Below are 16234 nucleotides of genomic sequence, written 5' to 3' on the forward strand. Positions count from 1 at the left end.
TATCTAGCTGGCTTATTAATTTAGATATAACTTTATTGATTCCTTGTAGTATATATAGCCCAATATTTGACTTAAGCCCAAATAAAACAAAAATTTTATTTTTATGTGCGTGTACATGTTGGAATTACACTGAACAAAAATAGAAACGCAACATGCAAAAGTGTTGGTTCCATGTTGCATGAGCTGAAATAAAAGATTCCAGAAATGTTCCATACACACAAAAGCGTATTTCTTTCCAATTTTGTGCAGAAATGTGTTTACATCCCTGTTTGTGAGCATTTCTCCATTGTCAAGATAATCCATCCACCTGACAGGTTTGGCATATCTATAAACTGATTAAACAGCATTAGAAATGGATTAAAAAGCATAATCATTACACAGGTGTTCCTTTTGCTGTGGGCATTAAAAGGCCACTCTAAAATGTGCAGTTTTGTCACACAACACAATGCCTCAGATATCTCAAGTTTCGAGGTAGCATGTATTTGGCATACTGACTGCAGGAATGTCCACCAGAGCTGTTGCCAGAGAATTTAATGTTAATTTCTCTACCATAAATCACCCAGCATCGTTTTAGAGAATTTAGCAGTAAGTCCAATCCGCATCACAACCGCAGACCACGTGTATGGCGTCGCAGGCGTGGAAGGAAGCTAACGTAATTTTACTGCATTATAGCAAATGTTTTATTTATTTTATTTAACCTTTATTTAACTAGTCAAGTCAGTTAAGAACAAATTATTATTTAATAGAGGTGGGGGATCCTGCTTCTGGATACAACAGGCTTGAGTACGCCTTTCGGCCTTGAACTTCATGGCTTTAATGAAAGGGGGCAGTCGTTCTACCCTGGATAGTACAGATGATTTGCATTCTGGCAATATGAATGACAACCATATAGGGTCCTATGTATTTACAGTCAGGCAACAGTCTAGGCTACAGGGGTCCTGAATTCCACACGCGTGTGTGCGCTCAGCTGCAAGCATGGCAGATCTTCAGATGAGGCTTCTTCGGCAGAAAATCCAGAAAAGAAGCGAAAAGAACAAAGAGCGAAAGCTACTTAATAAACAGAAACAAGAGGAAGATAATGGTAACTGTTTTTCGAGTATTGTAATCGTTGTCTACAAGTTGTATTGGCACTCGCCAACCTCGAAGCAAGGCTAGGTAGCTAAATATGTATCTGGTGCGTGTTTTTGCGGGGTCATTTATTTTATATGTAACCTTTTTAACTATTGATGTCTCACGGAAATCACAAATATCATTTTAGTTGGTCCACGTAGCTAAATCACCGATTGTAATAACGTGATCCATTCCGTTAGCTTGTTTCTAGTTAAGCTCGCTAACGTTAGTTACTAACGTTACTGTATATTTTGGTAGTTAACGTACGTTAGCTAGCTAACCTTAGCCATTAGCTAGTGAAACAAATCCTAGGTAATTTCGAAACACCGTTATGAATGACAGGTTTTGATACATAGAGCTCTTTCCACTATTGATATCTTAGTTAAATAAGGCAGCTAGATTACTTACATCGCATTGATTGTGTGTAGTATAGCCAAATAAGCCAATATTGGCCTAAAGCCCAAATTTTAAAGGATTTTTTTTTTTTTTTTTACACGTTGGCTTTAGAATTCACCGTATAGAATGAGAACTGACAGGCTGCGAGCGTCAACAGCGCCATGCGCTTCAAATTAGATGTCAAATCTATTTGTCTTGCATCTGTGCCAAGCAATGCGGATAAACTGTCCGAAGGCTGCTTTTGTAACATGTATAGTTACGGTGCGTTCATAAATGCACCCCGGCTATCTACTCGATTTAAGAGCACTCATCTGAGTGTGCCAGGGCGCAGAATAACTGACACGCAGACTAGACCGGGCACACGCGTGCACCATCGCTCGCATGTTGATTTTGTCCAGAGGTGATAAGGATGTGCAGATCGAAATATCAGAACGAACTCTGAACCACTTCTATTAATTTGGGGACATGTCGAAACTGATGAAACATTCATTTAGCTAGCTTTCTTTTGCTCGTTTATTTGTTCTGGGATATAAACATTAGGTTGTTATTTTACCTGAAATGCATAAGGTCCTGTACCCCGACAACTAATCCACAGATAAAGGGGTAAACCTAGTTGTTTGTTTCTAGTAATCTTTCCTCCTTCAGTCTTCTTCTGACTTTATATTGCATTTGGAAACAAACTTTAAGGAGCATTGCCACCACCACCTGGAGTGTGGACCTCAGTTCAGCTTTCAATCACCCACGTGGGTATATGTGCCTAAAAAACAGTTTGCTTCAAAAATAGAACCAAGTTCTATTTTAGCACCTGGCTGTGCAGATGTGTGAGCAGTTTGGGTGAAATGATTGAATAACGTGTGTGTACATTTATGTAGCAACACAAATAGTGTGGTCAACGTGAGGAATTTACATATGTGCAACACAGGTTGAATATGACTAGGGTCAGTAGACATCGGTAAAAAAAAAGTTATTAAATTGTTGCCAACAGCAGTTAGTCACCAACGCCCTGAATAACATGAAAACAGCCCAACCAGCTCTGCTAGGGTGAGTGAGGTGTTCTCTCTTTTGTGTCTGAGAGTAGCTAGCCAAATTTAGCCAGTTAGTTTGGGTGCTTGACTGCCATTGTGAGTGTTGCTCAGAGTGCACACTGGATGCTCTGGTGGAGGAGTAGGGTTGATCTGAGCGTTCTGACCTCACATCCACAGTCAAGCACCAAACCTAATTGGCTAGAGTTAGCTAGCTACGTCCAGACATTTATTTACCTTTATTTAAGACATAAATGAGAGACCACCTCACTGACCATTTTTCTCGCCCTAGCAGAGCTGTTAGAATGTTTTTGTGTTATCTAGAGCTTTGGTGACTGTGACTATGCTACTGATACCGGTCATATTCAACGGATGTTGCGTGTTTGTAAATTAATCAGTTATTCTGCATGCTGGAACACTCAGATGAGGGTGCTCTGAAATCGGAAATAGATAGCCAGAGTGAATTTACAAATGCACCCATAGAAAGAACGAGACTTAGCCAAATGCTTTATAAACTGCTAGGGTGTATTAGTTATAAACTCTCCTCACGTTCGTGGGCCAACCGTAGGATTTAAGGTATAAGGTGAGTCAAAAGGAACACAGAACAATAATTTACAAGGGGTACATAGCAAACATAACTCTTTATTACGCCTTACATCATCATCACGGAGTCTTGACCTGCTACTGAATGGACAAGTGTAGCAACATTTTTTTTTATAACTAACCTTAGATGGACCAGAGCCTGTTTCAAATTGGAGCAAATTAATCATCGTGGGCAGAAAAGGCACGGTGGTGGGCAGAGTCAAGCATGCGCTAGTGAGATCCTATTGGCACGTTTTATCATTTATTTGCATATTTACGTTAGGGAACGCCTACACTGAAATACGAGTGTGCAATCACTAAATTCGCCGTTGCAATCCTTCTAAATAACGCAATTTGTTTGAAATGTTGGCAAAGGTTCAAGTCTACAAAATGCAGTCCTCTGGTACAGATTCTAATTTTGGAAACAGAACTGTATGGAGATCAAATTTTTCATTGATGAGAAAATTAGCAGAATGTTAGCCAAAATCCATCTCGCTTCATCTTCTCCCACTGCCGGCAACTGGGCTTCCTCCCATCGCCATATTTGGGTTTGAGTGGAAACGCCAACCGGATGCTTTACATTTATACATCCGGTGAAATATCTGGCTCATTGTTATATCTGTGAGTGTAGTGTTTGTAATGCAAGATGGAGGGAGAGCCTGTCGCATCAGAGATCGTGTTTATTTTGGGAGATTGCAAAATATGACATTTTCATTCAATACAGGGTAAATATCTTTCGGGTGATAATAAAACATGTTTTTAATTTTTTCCTAATTGTCATAAACAATCATCACTACCATCACAATAAACCAAAATAGTCAAATACTGTGAAGGTGAATTGATTATCAATTGCAGTATATATATTTTTTAGAAACAAATGCAAAATTCACACTTACTGTACACTGATTTAACAGTTGCCACAGACCATATTTTTTGATGACCACATGTTTGTGGCATCTGTCTTCCGTTTACACACAGGTGTTCGGAGACGCAGGTAGCTAATTAGCACAGGTAGTCCATTCTCTTACATATTTTTCCCGTAAGCATGCTATAATATGGAAATATCGCCGTGCGGGAACCTTAACTCTATAAAGTTGTGTATCAATTTAACCTTTTGTTTTTTGAAAATGATTTATTGCCGATAACATGCATGTTAATGCTCAGGCCGAGCGTCGCACCTCTTAACAAAACTCCCCTACAAGAGATGCCTTCATCCAATGACTTATGGAATAGAACGGAGTCATGATCAAGGGCTAGCTTGTATTGTTTGCTCGCTAGCTAGTCAATGTTACTAGTTGAATGATAGCTTCCTTTGCCTGGTTGATGATGTGATTTAAAAAATAATAATAATAATCTGTGTATTCACAGGTGACGCAAACAGACTTCCAGAGGAGCGTTGTGATGAAACGAGTCACGGGGCCACAGCAATTTCAAAGCCACAGAATGCCAAACCCACAAAGAAGCCACAAATACAGAAGAATGTGTCTGCAGAGGTGAACACAGAAGAAAAATCTGTCAAGATGAAAAGGAAGCTCAAAACTGCTGAATCGCCAGGTAATGTGACTATTCAGTAATTTCTTAAAATTGTTGTAGCTAGGATTTGAGATTCTGATATCACTCCCCTTTTCAAGAAGGCCGGGGTAAATGGCTAAGTGCCGGTTTACCAAGTAATTTCATGTTTTCCTTGTCAAAGTATTTTTATGTGGTTCTAACGTAGGTGTGAAAAAAGCCAAGAAGGATGAGGCAGATGATGAGGAGGATATGGAGGAGGAGAGGGGGTTGACTGTGACTGAGGAGGATGCTGATCAGGGCACAGACAAACCCACACAGCCTCTTGAAGGGGCAGAGGCTGGAGAGGAGGAGGAAGATGATGATGATGACGACGAGGAGGATGAAGAGGGAAGTGAAGATGAGGCGGAAAAGGGGGAAGGAGAGAAGTTTGGGGATGATGATGAGGAAGATGGACCTGAGCTCCCAACTGGCTTGACAGGTATTCAGTGTTCAATGACATAGGTCAGAGGCCTTTACACTACCAAATGTTGGCCGTGTCAACTGTGAATGTTATCTGTAGCAGTAATTTCTCAGTATTAGATATGGCCCATGAACTATTTACAATTTAGCCTCTGCAAGCATACAAATATGTATAGTATTCTGTATTTAACAATGACCTGCTTGGTAACCATGGTCTTTTACTTTAGGTCTAGGATGAGGGTGGGGGCCACAAAAAAACTGAATTGTTCATGAGTGACTGTAGTTGCTCGCAGGTCTGCATGCACCCCTTCCACCACATTGTGCGCAAACCATTTTAGCAGCCCGCCTCTTAACATTGGAGATAAAAAATAAATAGTTTTAGAGTTAATTTGGCAGGTTTGAAGAAAGTTTTCTGCACATTTTGCCATGGGGCAGAGAGAAGATATTATAGTATTATTACTAATTTCATGCAGTTCTACTCATTTTTCCATAGGGTGGAGAGAAATGTTTGCAGTTTTATGACCTACAAAATCCGTGTGTAATTTGACCATGACTACTAAGTTTAGATGGCTCCAGGTAAATGTTGCAATTCTTCAGCTAACTCTGCAAATAGCACTGCTGGGTGATTAAAAAAAATAAAATCATAATGAATCAATCAATCATGTCATAACACTCTTAGCAAAATATTTTCTTTAATTTACAATCTGTAGAAAGTACTAGAATAGAAAGATTCAGAACTTTGCAACAGCACAGTTGAAAACTATATGGCAAATATAAATCGACTGGATGGTGTTCAGAGATAGGAGGGGTTGAGCTGAAGGGTGGGACAAAAATAACAAGACAACGAATGTAAAATATACTGTCCGTAAAATGTGTTTGGTGTGTGTATAATATATAAGCTTGAAGTAGAAGCCCAAGTGTTGTCAATTAGTTTCCTTCAATTAGTTGAGGGGTGGTAGGGTTAAGGGAAAATAATAAAGGAAATGTATTTATCTCTCTCAATATCACAGTGCATTTGGAAAATATTCACTCCTTTACCGTTTCCACATTTTGGTACGTTGCAGCCTTATTCTAAAATTGATGAAATACGTTTAAAAACTCAGTAATCTACACACACTACCCCATAATGACAAAGTGAAAACATGTTTGTTAGACATTTTTGCACATTTATTAAAAATAAAAACACCTTATTTACATAAGTATTCATCCCCTTTGCTAGGAGACTCGGAATTGAGTTTAGGTGCATCCTGTTTCCATTGATCATCCTTGAGATGTTTCTACAAGTTAGTTGGAGTCCACCTGTGGTAAATTCAATTGATTGGACAGGATTTGGAAAGGCACACACCTGTCTATATAGGGTCCCACAGTTGACATTGCATGTCAAAGCAAAAATCAAGCCATGCGGTCAAAGGAAGTGACCGTAGAGCTCAGAGACAGGATTGTGTCGATGGCACAGATCAGGCCACGGGTAGCAAAACATTTCTGCAGCATTGACGGTCCCCAAGAACACAGTCCTCCATCATTCTTAGATGGAAGAAGTTTGAAACCACCAAGACTCTTCCTAGAGCTGGCTGCCTGGCCAAACTGTGCAATCACAGGAGAAAGCCTTGGTCAGGAAGGTGACCAAGAACCTGATGGTCACTCTGACAGAGCTCTAGAGTTCCTCTGTGGAGATGGGAGAACCTTCCAGAAGGACAACCATCTGTGCAGCACTCTACCAATCAGGCCTTTATGGTGGAGTGGCCAGGCGGAAGCCACTTCTCAGTAAAAGGCACATGACGGCTCACTTGGAGTTTGCCACAAATGACCTAAAGGACTCTCAGACCATGAGTAACAAGATTCTCTGGTCTGATGAAACCAATATGAACTTGTATTTGGCCTGAATCCCAAGCGTCACATCTGGAGGAAAACTGGCACCATTCCTATGGTGAAGCATGGTGGTGGCAGCATCATGCTGTGGGTATGTTTTTCAGGGACTGGGAGACTAGTCAGGATCGAGGCAAAGTACAGAGAAATAATTTTTGAAAACCTGCTCCAGAGCGCTCATGACCTCAAGACTGGGGTGAAGGTTTACCTTCCAACAGGACAACAACCCGTAGCACATAGCCAAGACAACGCAGGAGTGGCTTTGGGACAAGTCTCTGAATGTCCTTGAATGGCCCAGTCAAAGCCTGGACTTGAACCCGATCAAACATCTCTGGAGAGACCTGAAAATAGCTGTGCAGCGATGCTCCCCATCCAACCTGACAGTGCTTGAGAGGATCTGCAGAGAAGAATGGGGGGAAAACTCCCCAAATACCGGTGCGTCATACACATTAAGATTCAATGCTGTAATCGCTGCCAAAGGTGCATTAACATTGTACTCAATAAAGGGTCTGAGAACGTTGGTAAATTTTGATATTGTTTTTTATGAAATTGGCAATTCCTAAAAACCTGTTTTTGCTTTGACTTTATTGGGTATTGTGTGTAGATTAATTTAATAAATAAATCCTACATTTTAGAATAAGGCTGTAACCTAACAAAATGTGGAAAAGGTCAAGGGGTTCTGAATACTTGGATATTTACAAAAAAAATGTATATTGGGGATTGGAAATTATTTGACATTAATGGAAGCCACAATATATCTGCAATATTAAAGCTGATCTAACTTCCAACAGTAAGTTGAGACCCCGACTGAGTTACTTAAAAAAAAATGGATTCTTCTAGAGGGGGGTTGTGCCACCATTTGCCCATTTAGGTAATCCTTGGTCAGTATACTTGTGTTAGTGCTAGACTAGAGCCCTTCTATGCCAAACCCATTCAGGTTTGAACTCTGTTTTCTGTTTCCCAGGTGCGTTTGAGGACACATCGTTTGCCTCTTTAACCTCTCTGGTGAGCGAGAACACTCTAAAGGGTGTGAAGGAGATGGGCTTTGACCACATGACCGAGATCCAACACAAAAGCATCCGCCCCCTACTGGAGGGAAGGTAAGCCTACATTTGACATTTTATTAGCCTTTCCACCTGTTAATTGTCCTCTACAAGGCTGACTGAAACAGCTCTGTAAAATCCTTCTAGGGCTCTGGGTGTGGCTGTCATGACATATTGTCAGCCCATAATTGTAATGCAAATGACTGCCGTTCTCATTGTAATTGACCGTTTAATTAACATGAACATGTTTAGCATCTCTGGGCTTCCAGGCATACAAGCTGCTGATTTGATGTGCGCATTTGGAACATCTAAAAGTCTAATAAATCCATTTAATATTGCCTACACCTTCACAATAAAATCCATCATTTCATTATGATAGGCCTATAAACGTGTGAATGTCTTAGAAATCAAAACATGGGCTGAATAATTCGACACTCTGCGCTTCCCGCGGGGGGGAGAAACAATTGCATTGCTGCTCTGCTGGTGTGTCAAATCAATGAGAGATGGAATTAAAAAGAAAATGAGAAGGGCTACAATGATCAAAAGCCAACAAGGTAGGCTGCTGTTTAGGCTGTAATCTGAATGGAGTTGTTTGTAGGTGAACATGTACACGCATACATTTGTGCTAAACGCATCACAACTGTTGCTACCAGACTCTTGTACACTTGGCCCCATCCCACCCTTCCACAATACACGTGTTAATATTGGACAATAAATTGTGCCTTCCTGTATTATACTCCAGCTAAAATGTGTCTTATAAACTGGGTGGTTTGAGCCCTGAATTCTGATTGGCTGAAAGCCATGGTATATCAGGCCGTATACCAGGGGTAAGACAAATTTAGTTTTACTGCTCTAATCACTTTGGTAACCAGTTTATAGCTGCAATAAGGCTCCTCGGGGGTTTGTGATATATGGCCAATATACCACGGCTAAGTCCAGGCACTCCACGTTGCGTTGTACAAAAGAACATCCCGTAGCTGTGGTATATTGTATACCGCACCTCCTCAGGCCTTATTGATTAATTCTATTGTACTGCCATTTACTGTGTTTGTATTATCATTTCTTATTGTTACATTGTCGACGGAATCTGCAAGTAAGCGTTTCGTTGGACAATCTATACCATGCGTATCCTGTACGTACCATTAATAAAACTTGAAACTAATATTATGACGGTGAGAAACGCACTTAGCCTCAATTAGCTAGCTTCTCTCTGTTTGATGCAGTCAAGACGGGTAATATGTAAACGATGGGATGATAAATAACTAGCAAGAAGTTAAGTCGTTGCGGTCTCTCCCTCCTTGCCTGTTCTGAGCCTCGTGTGTCTTACCTACACATTCACACACACGACCTCTGCTCCCTAGTAGCCTACAGCTGCTCGCTCTATGCCTCTCTCTCCCTTTGTCCATAGCTCCAGTTTAATAAAATAGCAAAACAATTGGCTTTTCTGTTGCTTCTGTCACTCGGAACAGACCGGGTCCATAAGGGGACCGGTTTGGTTGTCCTTTAGGTTATTTCATTCCGGATTTTAAATATATGCATATTGGGTCCGGTGCTTTCCCGTGAACATTTTGAAACGGGGCCTCTAACTCCCATTACCATCTGTCCTCATTCATGTTATTCCAATTCAATCATGAAGTTAGAGAGCGATTAGAGGGACAATGGAGCACTGAAAATCAGGCCATTAGCGAGGGCCATTTGCAAGTTTGGTAGGCTACCCATCAATGCTATTTATTTGCGCAGTTTTGGATGGGATTACTGTGACCAACAGAATGACTGCTTTCATGACTTGTGACTGCTGGTGTGGTGATAATATGGTCACTGCGACAGCCCTATCCAGGACTACCAAATGCTGCCAAATGGCATCCTAGAATCAGCCCTACGGGACTGATAAACTGAGTAATGTTGTTTTTGGCTTGATCGATGACGTCCTTTGCTCTTCTGAATTTTTCTAGGGATATCCTGGCTGCTGCTAAGACCGGCAGTGGTAAAACCCTGGCCTTCCTCATCCCCTCCATCGAGCTCATCTACAAACTCAAGTTCATGCCCAGGAACGGTAAGATTAGTGAAGATATATAAATACAGTGCCTTGCGAAAGTATTCGGCCCCCTTGAACTTTGCGACCTTTTGCCACATTTCAGGCTTCAAACATAAAGATATAAAACTGTATTTTTTTGTGAAGAATCAACAGCAAGTGGGACACAATCATGAAGTGGAACGACATTTATTGGATATTTCAAACTTTTTTAACAAATCAAAAACTGAAAAATTGGGCGTGCAAAATTATTCAGCCCCCTTAAGTTAATACTTTGTAGCGCCACCTTTTGCTGCGATTACAGCTGTAAGTTGCTTGGGGTATGTCTCAGTTTTGCACATCGAGAGACTAAAATTTCTTCCCATTCCTCCTTGCAAAACAGCTCGAGCTCAGTGAGGTTGGATGGAGAGCATTTGTGAACAGCAGTTTTCAGTTCTTTCCACAGATTCTCGATTGGATTCAGGTCTGGACTTTGACTTGGCCATTCTAACACCTGGATATGTTTATTATTGAACCATTCCATTGTAGATTTTGCTTTATGTTTTGGATCATTGTCTTGTTGGAAGACAAATCTCCGTCCCAGTCTCAGGTCTTTTGCAGACTCCATCAGGTTTTCTTCCTGAATGGTCCTGTATTTTGCTCCATCCATCTTCCCATCAATTTGAACCATCTTCCCTGTCCCTGCTGAAGAAAAGCAGGCCCAAACCATGATGCTGCCACCACGTTTGACAGTGGGGATAATGTGTTCAGGGTGATGAGCTGTGTTGCTTTTACGCCAAACGTTTTGCATTGTTGCCAAAAAGTTCAATTTTGGTTTCATCTGACCAGAGCACCTTCTTCCACATGTTTGGTGTGTCTCCCAGGTGGCTTGTGGCAAACTTTAAACGACACTTTTTATGGATATCTTTAAGAAATGGCTTTCTTCTTGCCACTCTTCCATAAAGGCCAGATTTGTGCAATATATGACTGATTGTTGTCCTATGGACAGAGTCTCCCACCTCAGCTGTAGATCTCTGCAGTTCATCCAGAGTGATCATGGGCCTCTTGGCTGCATCTCTGATCAGTCTTCTCCTTGTATGAGCTGAAAGTTTAGAGGGACGGCCAGGTCTTGGTAGATTTGCAGTGGTCTGATACTCCTTCCATTTCAATATTATCGCTTGCACCGTGCTCCTTGGGATGTTTAATGCTTGGGAAATCTTTTTGTATCCAAATCCGGCTTTAAACTTCTTCACAACAGTATCTCGGACCTGCCTGGTGTGTTCCTTGTTCTTCATGATGCTCTCTGCGCTTTTAACGGACCTCTGAGACTATCACAGCGCAGGTGCATTTATACGGAGACTTGTTTACACACAGGTGGATTGTATTTATCATCATTAGTCATTTAGGTCAACATTGGATCATTCAGAGATCCTCACTGAACTTCTGGAGAGAGTTTGCTGCACTGAAAGTAAAGGGGCTGAATAATTTTGTACGTGCAATTTTTCAGTTTTTGATTTGTTAAAAAAGTTTGAAATATCCAATAAATGTCGTTCCACTTCATGATTGTGTCCCACTTGTTGATTCTTCACAAAAAAATACAGTTTTATATCTTTATGTTTGAAGCCTGAAATGTGGCAAAAGGTCGCAAAGTTCAAGGGGGCCGAATACTTTCGCAAGGCACTGTATGTTACCACAGTCTTTTTAGCACTGCTAACATCAAAGGCATAGGGTCTAGACCTCGCCTAAGACTCAACCCTGCTTCCCCACTATCCCCAGGCACGGGCGTGGTGATCCTGTCCCCAACGCGCGAGTTGGCCATGCAGACGTATGGTGTGATGAAAGAGCTGATGACCCACCACGTGCACACCTTTGGCCTGATTATGGGCGGCAGCAACCGCACGGCCGAGGCCCAAAGGTTGGCCAACGGTGTCAACATCCTGGTGGCCACACCCGGCAGACTGCTGGACCACCTGCAGGTAATGATGATGATGATAAGAACAGTACATTTAGTGAAATCCTTTTCATACATTTCTGTCAAAGTGGGGACCAGGGTAATTTTGACAAAGAATTGGATTGCATTTAGTCCTGGCTCTCTTCATTTGTTTCTCCTCACAACCTTGCTCTCTGTAGAATACTGCTGGCTTCATGTATAAGAACCTCCAGTGTCTGATCATTGACGAAGCCGACCGTATCCTGGAGGTCGGCTTCGAAGAGGAACTGAAGCAGATCATCAAACTCCTGCCAAGTATGTACCCGCATCATGGCCATAACCAACCTTACATATACTGTACCATGGAGTTTGGTGTTGCTATTTGTCTTGTGTGTATGTTTAACTCCCAATGTCTAACATCATGCATTGATCCTCAGAGCGGAGGCAGACCATGCTGTTCTCGGCCACCCAGACCCGTAAGGTGGAGGACCTGGCCCGTATCTCCCTGAAGAAGGAGCCCCTCTACGTGGGCGTGGACGACAACAAGGACAACGCCACCGTGGATGGCCTTGAACAGGTAAACAAAACGACTCACTGCTGCAGAGTGTGACTATAAGTTAAGTGCATTGCTTTCAGTTGCCCCAAGACATAAACTGAAAGTAGCAAAGCTTTAATGTTTTTTTGTTAGTGGTTTTGGAGCGCCAAAAACAGTTTAGCCTGTAGTGGCTCTGTCCTTTCCTGTACTGTCTGCTAGATAGAAGTGGGGTGGTTTTGAGACCCTGCCAGGTCTCCACCATGGCAAGGTTAAAGTTAAACCTCACACATCAATTACAATATGCACTTGACAGGTTTGTGGTTCTCTGTTTTTCTCTGGTGCATCGGGGGTGGCCTGATATGTAAACTTGGTCTTGGTTGCCAGGGCTATGTGGTGTGTCCGTCTGAGAAGCGCTTCATGCTACTCTTCACCTTCTTGAAGAAGAACCGTAAGAAGAAGCTGATGGTGTTCTTCTCCTCCTGCATGTCGGTCAAGTTCCACTACGAGCTGCTCAACTACATTGACCTGCCCGTCATGGCCATCCACGTGAGTTGGAACCTTTCAGTCTAGCAGAACGAAAAATTAGTTTCTCTAGGAAAGGTTCAGATAGTACCTCCCCGTTTCTGACCATTCATATGTTTTAGTGTCGGCTGAAACTGACCTGACTCCCTTTATTAGCTTGTTTCGGGAAGTTATTTGGAGCCCTTTGAGTCAAAAAAAGACACTCAACCCATATACATCACTGGTGATTAATTACGCCTGCTCTAAAATATGATTAATCTCAGTGTCTCTAGTAACAACAATGTAGTTCCAAGGCAAGCAACAGATTGCAGGCTACACTCTGTGTCAGTAGTCTTCGGATGATTATCTGGCTCAATTTGAGCTCTGCTACATTGATCCCCAGTCTGACCCCACAAGGCATTCTCTCTCTCATGGGTCTGCTGTGGAGACAACTGGTACATCCACACTTGGATCTTAAGGCCTTGTACCACGATAACACATCTTATGATATGACCAAATCTTGCGCTATAGGATTTAACACGAGCATGTACTGTCAAATTCTGTGCGGTTCAGCAATGGCATCTTATCGTGAGTGGGCAATGCTGTCTGGCTGACATCTAAACTATTTTTCTTTTATCTCTCAGGGGAAGCAAAAGCAGACGAAGCGTACCACCACCTTCTTTCAGTTCTGTAACGCTGACTCTGGCATCCTGTTGTGTACCGACGTGGCGGCCAGAGGCCTGGACATCCCCGAGGTGGACTGGATCGTACAGTATGACCCCCCAGATGACCCCAAGGTACCTAGTACCTAAGTTTGAGACACACTTATTATGTATCTTTGACACTATTGAGTAATAACCCTTAGTCTATAAGCATCTCCAGCCAATGCCTCAGTGAAGCATTAACATCTGTTTCCCTCGTTCTAATTTCTTTCTTATCCTAGGAATACATCCACAGGGTCGGCAGAACAGCTCGTGGGATCAACGGCATAGGCCACGCCCTCCTGATCCTACGGCCAGAGGAGTTGGGCTTCCTGCGCTTCCTCAAACAGGCCAAGGTAAGACCCTAACCCAACCATCTCTAACCTTACCTCAACCCAGCTCTTAACAGCAAAACAAGAAAAAAATGCAACTGAAAGATGGCTAATCAGAATTGATGATTTATGTTTTTTAAAAGGAAATGTTACATTTTGTTTCCCTCCTGCCTCAGGTTCCTTTGAGTGAGTTTGAATTCTCTTGGGCGAAGATCTCCGATATCCAGGGTCAGGTAAGACATGCATCCACATTTGATTTCTGCATGTGAACCAGGGCTAAGTGACGTAACGTCTGTGATATAGTGGACTACAGCGGCTAATTCATTGATATGGTGAAATGATAAACATCCTCCTGTGAACAGGAGTTAGCTTCTGTGACTTTAGCGCAATTATCTGGCACGCCTTAAAATCCCAATTACAAATTCACACAAAGGTCTTCACATTTTGTTCTTTGAAGCTGGGGAAATTGATTGAGAAGAACTACTACCTGCACAAGTCAGCCCAGGAGGCCTACAAGTCCTACGTGCGGGCGTACGACTCTCATTCACTCAAAGCGATCTACAGCGTCAACACGCTCAACCTCCCCATGGTGGCGCTCTCCTTTGGCTTCAAAGTGCCCCCCTACGTCGACCTCAGTATCCTTTTTCTACGGCAACGACATAGGCGTACTTTCACCAATGTCGTTCAAAGTGTTGCGTCGCCTTATCTATTCGTGGTCATGATTTTTGCAAACTTATCAAATCTATTTATGATTAAAATAATGATGCATAGTAATTATAGTGTACTTATTTATCATTACCTAATTGGTCAGTTCAGTACAGTGTTTCCTTTAACCCAGCACTCCGCTCCAGACGTCCACAGCAAAGGAGGACTGAAGATGACGAAGAGGGGTGGGGGCGGCGGCTTCGGCTACCAGAAGGGCAAGGGTGCTCACAAAGCCAAGATCTTCAAGCACGTCAACAAAGGCAAGGGGGACAAGAGGCAATTCTCTCGCTAGCCTGCGGTCCTTGGGGGATATTACAAAATGGCTTCCTGACCTGGACTCACTTTCTGTCCAGAGACCAATCTATTAGCCTGTTACTGGGCATCGTGTCTCGCTCCCTATTTGTGTGTGAAAGACCAGTCTGTTGGGTCTCCACTAGTTACCACAGCCACAAAGTCATTAACCTCGCTTATTTATTTTCTTAACATCTGATTTTAAATCTAACCTTAACCACACTGCTAACCTTATGCCTAACCTTTAAATTAAGACTAATAGCAAATGTTTGTATTCATTCATTTTTACAACATAGCCAATTTGACTTTGTTGCTGTGGTAACTAGTCTCTTTTATGGGGGCTCAATTGTTTTGCTCCAATGTCTCAGCCTGTCTTTCTCTGAACAGGTATTTTGTAGTGACAGGACTCTGTGGGCTCATACCGTTCTGAGGACAGCCCTTGCATTCCTTTCCTCACAGCAGATGTGGATTTTTACTGTAGATTCTCTTTGATATGAGTATGCAGCACTGTACATTGATTTGCATTGTTTTCCTCCTCTACTGGCCGATTTAAAAATAAAAAATATACACCCACACTGTTGGCAAACTTCCCATTTGTATACCGTTTTAAAAAATGTTAAAGTATATTTATGGAGCCCTTTCCGTTATAGGCACAAAATGTATCAACACAGGACTAAGTATTAGTGCACTTGTGACCTTTGATAATTATAGGTAGGGTATTGCAACCAATTTCCATAAAAGGTAAATGCACACTGTTTTCTGAGTTTGAGTAACATCACACAGCATTGAAGAGCTGGTCCTGCCCGCTGAGCGAATGGTTGTAGTGACAGGGGAGTTCCACATGGGGGCAGTGTATTCAAGCACTGGTGTGATGTACAGGTAACTGCCAAAATAATAAACACTTCAGTAAATGAGGGATACAAAGTATTGAAAGCAGGTTTTTCTACCGGTGTGGTTCCTGAGTTAAGTAAGCATTTAACATCCCATCATGCTTAGGGTCATGTACAAAAGAAGCGTGTGAGTAATAATAAGACTAGTTGCAGAGGAACGCTCAGACGTCGCGTTCATCAACCGATGGTTGCGTGCCACATCGACTGCTGTCGGGCACCAGGTTGCTATAACGTGGTAAGCTGATACATAAATTACCTATCCATATTGATCGCAAGTTCTGGCATGCGTCGGCAATGTCTGAGCAGAGGAGCGTGACCGTTATGACTTATGCCCTCGCCCCTAACTGG

General features: G+C 42.3%; 1 protein-coding gene across 1 annotated transcript; it reads left to right on the plus strand.

The window, feature by feature from the left end:
* Positions 1 to 902: 902 nt before the first annotated feature.
* Positions 903 to 15571, plus strand: LOC110519994 (ATP-dependent RNA helicase DDX18). The gene is made up of 14 exons (XM_021596934.2): positions 903 to 1081; positions 4479 to 4664; positions 4828 to 5100; positions 7912 to 8047; positions 9943 to 10043; positions 11778 to 11977; positions 12132 to 12246; positions 12369 to 12508; positions 12851 to 13012; positions 13612 to 13764; positions 13911 to 14024; positions 14177 to 14233; positions 14458 to 14635; positions 14852 to 15571. The coding sequence occupies exons 1-14, from the start codon at positions 976 to 978 to the stop codon at positions 14995 to 14997; spliced, it is 2067 nt and encodes a 688-aa protein (XP_021452609.2). The 5' UTR covers positions 903 to 975; the 3' UTR covers positions 14998 to 15571.
* Positions 15572 to 16234: the final 663 nt, after the last annotated feature.

Source organism: Oncorhynchus mykiss, chromosome 3 (genome assembly GCF_013265735.2).
Source record: "Oncorhynchus mykiss isolate Arlee chromosome 3, USDA_OmykA_1.1, whole genome shotgun sequence".
NCBI lineage: Eukaryota > Metazoa > Chordata > Actinopteri > Salmoniformes > Salmonidae > Oncorhynchus > Oncorhynchus mykiss.